This window comes from Diaphorina citri, unplaced genomic scaffold, assembly GCF_000475195.1.
Source record: "Diaphorina citri unplaced genomic scaffold, Diaci psyllid genome assembly version 1.1 scaffold3545, whole genome shotgun sequence".
Lineage (NCBI taxonomy): Eukaryota > Metazoa > Arthropoda > Insecta > Hemiptera > Psyllidae > Diaphorina > Diaphorina citri.
This window is the reverse complement of record NW_007380945.1, coordinates 1,403-9,990: the sequence shown is the minus strand read 5'-3', so window position 1 is coordinate 9,990 and position 8,588 is coordinate 1,403. Positions and strand designations below refer to the sequence as shown.

General features: G+C 35.0%; 2 protein-coding genes across 2 annotated transcripts in view; one reads left to right on the top strand and one right to left on the bottom strand.

Annotated features, from left to right (window-relative positions):
- Positions 1-5,155: 5,155 nt before the first annotated feature.
- On the top strand, positions 5,156-7,594 carry LOC113471988. Its single transcript, XM_026831517.1, has 3 exons — positions 5,156-5,426; positions 5,735-7,425; positions 7,562-7,594. Exons 1-3 carry the CDS (start codon positions 5,156-5,158, stop codon positions 7,592-7,594), a joined length of 1,995 nt encoding a protein of 664 aa, XP_026687318.1.
- Positions 7,595-8,168: 574 nt separating this feature from the next.
- Positions 8,169-8,588, bottom strand: part of LOC103520375 — a 1,816-nt gene continuing 1,396 nt past the window's right edge. Inside the window, exon 3 of the mRNA XM_026831518.1 lies at positions 8,169-8,173. Within this exon, the coding sequence (XP_026687319.1) occupies positions 8,169-8,173 (5 nt within the window). The remainder of the gene's footprint in view (positions 8,174-8,588) is intronic.

The following is an 8,588-nucleotide window of genomic DNA, read 5'->3' as shown; positions in this document are numbered from 1 at the left end:
ATTACTTTCTGCCTGTAACTCAGATCCTGCCCCAATTTCAGAAGTATCAAGATTACTTTCTGCCTGTAACTCAGATCCTGCCCCAATTTCAGAAGTATCAAGATTACTTTCTGCCTGTAACTCAGATCCTGCCCCAATTTCAGAAGTATCAAGATTACTTTCTGCCTGTAACTCAGATCCTGCCCCAATTTCAGAAGTATCAAGATTACTTTCTGCCTGTAACTCAGATCCTGCCCCAATTTCAGAAGTATCAAGATTACTTTCTGCCTGTAACTCAGATCCTGCCCCAATTTCAAAAGTATCAAGATTCTCTTGAACTTTATCAGGTTCCCCAAAAACATGGAAATAGTCTGAAAAATCATTTGACAAATTTATTTCAGGAGACTTCATATTATTTTCCTGATTTAGATCCTGACTTTCCTGTTCCTGAGTGGTTTCTTTTAAATAAACCCTATTCCTAATATAACTTGAACCATCAGGAGTTACAATTTCATAGGATCTCTTACTTCTGATCTGATGTGGCAGTTTAGAAACCTTAGCTGGTAACCAAACATCACCAGGTTTCTTTTGATATAAAACATTTTCATTAAGCTTAAATTTAGGTAAAGATTTGGCTCCCTTATCATATTGAGATTTCATGGTTACAATTCTTTTCTTATTCATAGCCTTAAATCTATTAAATGGAACAGGACTGGTCCTTAATTGGCTGTTACTTATTGGTAAATTTGTTCTCAAATTTCTAGCATACAACAGTTTTGCTGGTGTTTCTTGATTATCAGCACAAGAATTTCTCAAGTGAAGCATTGCCAAATAAGGATCAGCTCCATCTTCTTTACATTTGTATAAAGTATTCTTAACTAATTTAACTGTTTGTTCTACCAACCCATTTGATTTAGGGTAATATGGAGAAGAGCATTTATGTTCAATATTCCATTCAGTATAAAAACTTTGTAATTCTTTGGAACTAAAAGGTGGTCCACCATCACTAATAAGTTGAGCTGGAACCCCTTGTCTAGAAAATATACTTTTAAAATGTTTAATTATAACCTGGCTTGTAGAACTACTCAACAAAACAGTTTCAAAAAATTTAGAGTAGTAATCTACAATAATTAAATATTTTGACCTTTCAAAATCAAAAAGATCCACTGCTACCTTTTCCCAAGGAAAATTAGGCACTTCATGTGGTATCAGTGGTTCCTTCCTATTACTAGGTTGAAATTTTTTACAAGTTTCACAATTCATAATAAAATTCTTTAAATCTAAATACATGGTGGGCCAAAAAATGACATTTTTAACAAAATTCTTGTTCTTATTGTATCCCATATGACTTGAGTGCATTGACTTTAACATTTCAGCCTGCATACTTTTAGGTAACACGATACAAGAACCTTTAAAAATTATTTCATTTATAACATGTAATTCATTTCTGAGAGAATAAAAAGGCAATACTACTTTTGGGACTGAATTTTTATATTCAGGCCACCCTGATAAAATAAAGCTTTTAACCCTTTGCAAAGTCTTGTCATTTTTTGTAGCCTCACATATTTCATTTAACTTAGCATCACTGGCATTTAACGTTCTATAAAACATATTGGTATGAATTGCTAAATCCTGAGCTAAACTCTCATCAAATTCAGTACAAGTTTCCTTGAGAGCTGCCCTAGACAATGTATCAGAGACATACATCTCCTTGCCTGCCTTGTAAACTACCTGAATATCATACATTTGAATTTTCATCATTAACCTTTGAAGGCGGGTGGGAACGTCAGCAAGAGATTTTTTAAACAATGTAATTAGTGGTTTATGGTCTGTTTCCACAACTATAGACTGTCCATAAACATACTGATGCATTTTAGTAAGGCCATACCAACAACTGAAAGTTTCCTTTTCAATTTGGCTCCAATGTTTTTGAGTCTCAGTAAGTGATTTTGACGAATAAGCTACCGGTTTTCCATTCTGCAATAGGCAAGCACCCACTGCCCCTTGTGAAGCATCAACAGAAAGTACTATTGGCTTACTGGAATCAAAAAATTGAAGCACAGGAGACTGACAAATAATGGACTTTAAATCTTCAAACTCTGCATCATGTTGACATTCCCAACACCATACAGTGTCTTTTCTCAATAATTTTCTGAGATTTGTACACCTCTCTGATAAATTTGGTACATAACTAGCAAGATAATTTATCATACCTAAAAATCTTTGAAGGTCTTTAACACACATAGGTACTGGCATGTTCTGAATAGCTTCAATTTTAGTATCATCGGGTAACATTCCTGAAGCTTGAAATGTTTGACCCAAAAAGCAATTTTACTTTGTCCAAAAACACATTTTTTCTTATTTAGTTTCAAATTTATCTCTCTAGCTCTATTCATAACCTGCTCAAGTACCTTATCATGTTCAATTTTATTATGACCAAAGACCAAAAAATCATCCATAAATATTAAACAATTAGGTATGTCTGAAAATAATTCAACCATTTTTTGGTGGAATTTTTCTGGAGCTAAACAAATTCCATAAGGTAAACGTAAAAACCTGTATCTACCAAATGGAGTACCAAATGTACATAAATGTGATGATTCCTCATCCAACTCCATAGACCAAAATGCTGTACTAGCATCTAATTTACTAAATACAGTAGCACCAGCCATTTTAGACCTAAGTTCCTCAAGAGTTGGTAATGGGTATCTAGACCGTAGAATCTCCCGATTCAGGGGACGTGCATCAAGGCACACACGAATACTGTTGTCTGGCTTTGAAACCAGCACCACAGAGTTCAACCACATAGTAGGTTCAGTCACCTTTTCTATCACTTTCAGTTTCTCCATACGAGCCAACTCATCTTTGTATGGACCCATAAGTTTAAAAGGTACTCTACGAGGTGGATCAACATGAGGATTAGCATTATCCCTTAAATGGATATGACATTTGCCTGGCAGACAACCTAAACCCTCAAAGATATCTTCATAACTGTTGATTAATGTTTGGTAGGGACCAAACTGACTTTCATTTACAGAACCAATTTTCTTTATTAAATTAAATTTACTGCATGCTTCTAAACCCAAAATGGTTTTTTGACAACCTTCAGTTATGAAAAATCTAAGAGGCAAACATAATTTATTTATTTTACAATATAAAATGCACTGACCTTTGGTAGGAATACAAGTTCCTCCATACGAGGACAATCTACAATTTGTAGGTTTGATTATCTTGTCTGATAGTCCAATAGATCTAAACTCCTCGTGACTCAGCAACTCCTCTTGACTGATTTGCAAGTTAAACATTTATTAACTTTTTGTTCACTTCTGCCATTGCTGTCCAACTTGACTGATTTGCATGTACTGAGCCAATAAAAAATTCTTGGCCCTCTGCAGCCTCTTCCTGATCAACTTCTTTCTTGCTGACCTTTTTTACCAGCTTTCTCCTACACATTGTGGAAAAGTGTCCTTTTCCCGTACACTTGTAACAGCTAGCCTTTACTGCTGGACAATTCACATGAGGAAGTTCCACCCTGTAGCCACATCTGTTGCATTGTGACTTACTTTTCTCAGACGTTGGTTTTTTCCTCTGCTGCTTGTTCACTCCAAACACCATTTTGTCCATCTTGGTCTTGTCTTTTGACATTTCAATGGTCCTTGCCAAATCAAATATTTCATTTAGTGTCTTTTTGTCACCTTCCTCCAAAAGTCGTTCTCTAATGTAGGTGTTATCTTCTGATAAACCCAAAATAAAGATGTCTTTCACTAAGGAATCCCTCAGTGTAGAGAGTTCACACGTTGATGACAACAGTTTCAAATCTGTGAAGAATGCTTCCAATGTTTCTCCTGGACGTTGTCTCCTGCTGAGAAACACATTTCTCTCCAAAGAAATGTTCTTTTGAGGACTGAAATATCTCTCAAATAGTTGCATCACGCCTTCCAATGTCCTGTTCCCAGTCACATTGAAGCTCTGATAAATTTGAACTACTTCCACACCAAGTAGGTGCAGCAGGATAGCACATTTCCTCTCCTCTGGCAATTCATCCTGTTTGGTTGCCAATAGGTAGTTCTCGAACTGAAACTTGAAGATTTTCCAAGCTTCATACTGCTGTGCTCCTGTCTGACCTTTCAACTTCAGGCTCATGGATGCTGGCAATGGAACATGTCCATGCCCAGTTCCTGCCTCTGCCTTGACTCCTGTCTGTGGCATTCTGACAAATTGACACTAGATACTCAGCACCTTCCTCTTACAACACCTGACACCATGTTTATAGCCACTCCTTGGCTATCTAAAGAAGTATAATTAAGAAAAGGAAAGCACAAGACATTTTGTAAGTCGTCTGGAAAAATGGAAAATGTGAACTGATTTTTATTATTCAAAAGTGAGGTTATGTTGTTTAGATTCTATAGATACATAACATCATACAGTAACACAATACATAACCACAATAGGTACATACTATTACGTAGCTATATCAACACTAGGGTCCTATCGTCCCGAAAGTGGAGAGAGAAGGAAGACAGGATAGGAGAAAGCCAGCCGTTCCGAGAACGAACCTTATCTGTTTATGTTAATAATATCAAATCCGTGACTTAGCGATTACAAGGCAGACTAAAGAAAAAGACAATAGAAAATAAAATTAGTCATTATATAGCTTTCATCAACTATTACTAATGTAGCAGCTAACTCTAAATCAGCAGTTTTAAGTTCCTCTAAATGTAAAAATGTTAACAAAATCTACATTTTTTCCGATAGTCATGGCAGAGATCTTAGTTCAATTTTAAGAGATAAATACACTCATTCAAATTGTAAAGTGTTTTCATTGGTTAAACCTGGTGCTCCTCTTAGTGAGGTTGTGAAGTCAATTCCTGATATATGTGTGAAAGATAATGTTAACAATAATGATGTAGTTATTGTACTTGCTGGAACCAACAATCTTTCTAAACATAACTACAATGCTAACTCTGAATTCAATCTTGATATTTTGAAACCTATTGCACTGAAAACTAATATTATTATTTGTAGTATACCTACTAGATTTGATGACTCTGATTTGTCTCATCGTGTTATGCGTGCTAATACAATTATCAAAAATCAAACATGTGAAATCAAAGCTACATTTTTTAATTGTAATCAATTTCTCCACAGATCATATTTCACTCGTCATGGCTTACACATGAACAAGCACGGAAAACGAGTGTTTGCTTTGAAAGTTGCCACATTCATCGACGTGAAATTAAACATTGCTCCTCCTACTATTCCTACTCGAGGAAGCAATGACCCCATTCTACCTGTCATTGCACTTGATGATAATGAAGAGTCCTCGTTTGAATCGTTTGTTATTCATGCTCAAACCAAAGATCCCGCCACTAGTCCAGTTCCACATGCTGATCATTCTCACTCATTATTTGACTACACACCTCAGATTGACCCCAGTGCCGGTCCTAGTAATGATGGATATCATACGGCATTATGTACCAATTCCAATACTTATTCTGATGACGATGACATTCAAGAATTGTCTCAAATTTCTGTTGTAATGGGAAATCGAGTTGATCGCGACGAACTAAATTTCCAAGAAATCAATTCAACCCCAAAAATTTGATAAATTTGACAAGTCGGCACTCTATCCATATTAATGATTCAGTTGAGACTATTAGTTTATATTATCAAAATACTAGAGGGACCAGGGGAAAACTTAAAGAATTAAGATGTAATATTCCTTTAAATGACTATAATATTATTATATTTACAGAATCGTGGCTAAAAGAGGCTATTCAGGACAATGAATTGGGATTTCATGATTTCTTTGTCTATCGTTGTGATAGAGATTACGACAATCTTCCTGTTGATCGCGGTGGCGGTGTTTTAATTGCCATTAGAAAGAAATATGCTTCTCAAGTCGTATCAAATGTTTCATGTGGCCTCTTTGAATCACTGTTTGTTATTGTAAAAATTAAATCTAGTAACTATCTTATTGGTGCGGTTTACATTCCCCCTGATTCCCCTCAATCAGCTTATTTAGGTTATGTTAATATTGTTGATGACATCTTGATTAAATATCAAGATTTCAATCATATCTTAATTGGAGATTTTAATCTACCCCACCTTAACTGGGACCATTATTTTACTGATCAATCTCGTTCTGACAGTTTTAATTCTAATGAAACTTCTGATATTTTAATTGAATGTTCAGAATTTCACGGTCTTTACCAAGTTAACAAAATAAAAAACAATATGGATAGAATGCTAGACCTCTTATTTGTAAATTTCACCATCATGTCCTTGCAGATGTGTGACGATCCTATTTTAAAAGTCGACCCTCTCCATCCACCACTGATTGCTACTTTCCAAGTTTCTAGTCATATTAAATCTTCTGTTAGTAGTACATGTACTGAACAGTTATGTTTCAAGAAAACCAACTTTATTCAATTGAAGGAACATTTAAATAGTATTGATTGGAGTATTATTACTGAAAACAAAACCTCTTTAGATAATCAAATTGAATATTTTTATAATGTCCTCAATTCTAGTATCAGTCAATTTGTTCCCTTAATTAAATTTGGCAATTTTAAATTTCCTCTTTGGTTCAGCCAAGATCTAAAAAATAAGACTTTATCCAAAAAAGCTCTTCATAAGAAATTCAAGCTTTGTCCTTCTACTATCAATTATGAGGAATATTCTAGATTACGTCGAGAATGTAAAGAGCTGTCTCGAATTAATTATGACAATTTTGTTTCTGGCGTCGAAACCAGCCTTCAACAAAACCCTAAAAAATTCTACAGCTTTCTTAATAACTTAAAAGGATCAAAAAGCAACAGTAATGGTGCTCCACAATGCTTGTCTCTAGATGGCGCGACTGCTTCTAATTCTGAAGAGAGTACAAAATTATTGGCTACTCACTTTTCAAATGTTTATTCGGACGAAGTTATCATTCCCCCTGATTTTGGCCTCTCTCAGTCTTTGGTTTGCTTGTCGCGTATTCAGCTAACTTCTGATGTGGTGTTTAAAAAGCTCAATTCACTTCAAAAGTCGTCATCTGCTGGACCTGATGGTGTCCCACCATTGCTTTTAAGAGAGTGTGCTGCTGAGCTTTGCCGTCCCCTTACGCTGTTGTTTAACAAATCTCTTACAGATGGTGTTTTTCCTCAATTCTGGAAAGATTCTTTTGTGATACCTCTTTATAAAGCTGGATCTAAGACAAATGTTACTAATTATAGACCTATTGCAAAAATCTCCAGCATTCCAAAACTTTTCGAATCACTTGTCCTTGACATTATTCATAAACCTCTTTCTAATACTATAGTCAGCAGCCAACATGGTTTCATCAAAGGTCGATCAACGTTGACCAATTTAACAACTTTTTACCAATTTTTAACATCTGCAATTGAAGATGGTGGCCAGGTTGACTGCTGCTATACTGATTTTAGCAAGGCATTTGATAAGGTAAATGTCAATATTTTATGTTCTAAACTTCGTTCATTAGGTATTAACGATCCTCTGTTATCATGGTTCTATTCTTATCTTTCCACCAGAACCCAAATTGTTAAGTATAACGAATGTTTTTCCGATCCAATTCCAGTTCGTTCAGGCTGTCCTCAAGGCGGACATTTAAGTGGCCTCCTATTCAATATCTTTATTAATGATTTGATTCTTAGATTACCTGATAATTGTGGTCTTTTATTTGCCGATGATTTCCGTCTGGCTAAACGTATTAACAGTATTGAGGATGGCTTGGATCTGCAGCACACTCTCTCCCTTCTTTCTGATTGGTGCAGCGAGAATCGAATGGTTCTTAATGTTAAAAAATGTCATATGATAACATTCACTCGTAAAAAGAATCCCCTTATGATTCAGTACTCCATTGATGGCGAACAGTTATCCCGTATTGAAAATGTGAAAGATCTTGGTGTTACGATTGATCATGATCTCAAGTTTAATACTCACTATACTAATATTAAAAACAAAGCTATGAAAACTTTGGGATTCATTCAACGTAACTCAAGAGAATTCAAATCTCCTCAAACAATAAAAGCCTTGTACTGTTCTATGGTTCGTCCGTCACTGGAATACTGTTCATCTCTTTGGCCTCCTTTTTGTAATGAACACATTCAACTTCTTGACAAAGTTCAAAGAAAATTCTTAAGATTACTTGCTTTCAAACATAAAATAAAAATTGAAAATCATGATTATTCTGAAATCATAAGAACAAGTGGTCTTAAGAGTCTAAAACATAGAAGGGACATTGCTGATACCGTGTTTCTGTTTAAACTCTTGAATAATTTAATTGATTGCCCCGATCTAGTTTCACAAATAGGCCTTAGAGTTAGAGGGAGAACAACCAGAAATACTGACCTATTCTCAACCAAATTCTTTCGAACCAATATTGGTGCTAATTGTCCCATTAACAGAATCCTTAATCTCAGTAACATCGTTTGTAATCCTCCTTACAATATTGATTTTTTTGTAGGGTCAGTTGAACAACTTAAATCAAAACTTAATGAATTCGACTCGCTGCATCAATAAAATCAATAAACTCTTTATCATTATGACTCGTTCGTTTTATTGTTATATTTGTTATGATTAATTTCATTAGGTAGGTTTATTAC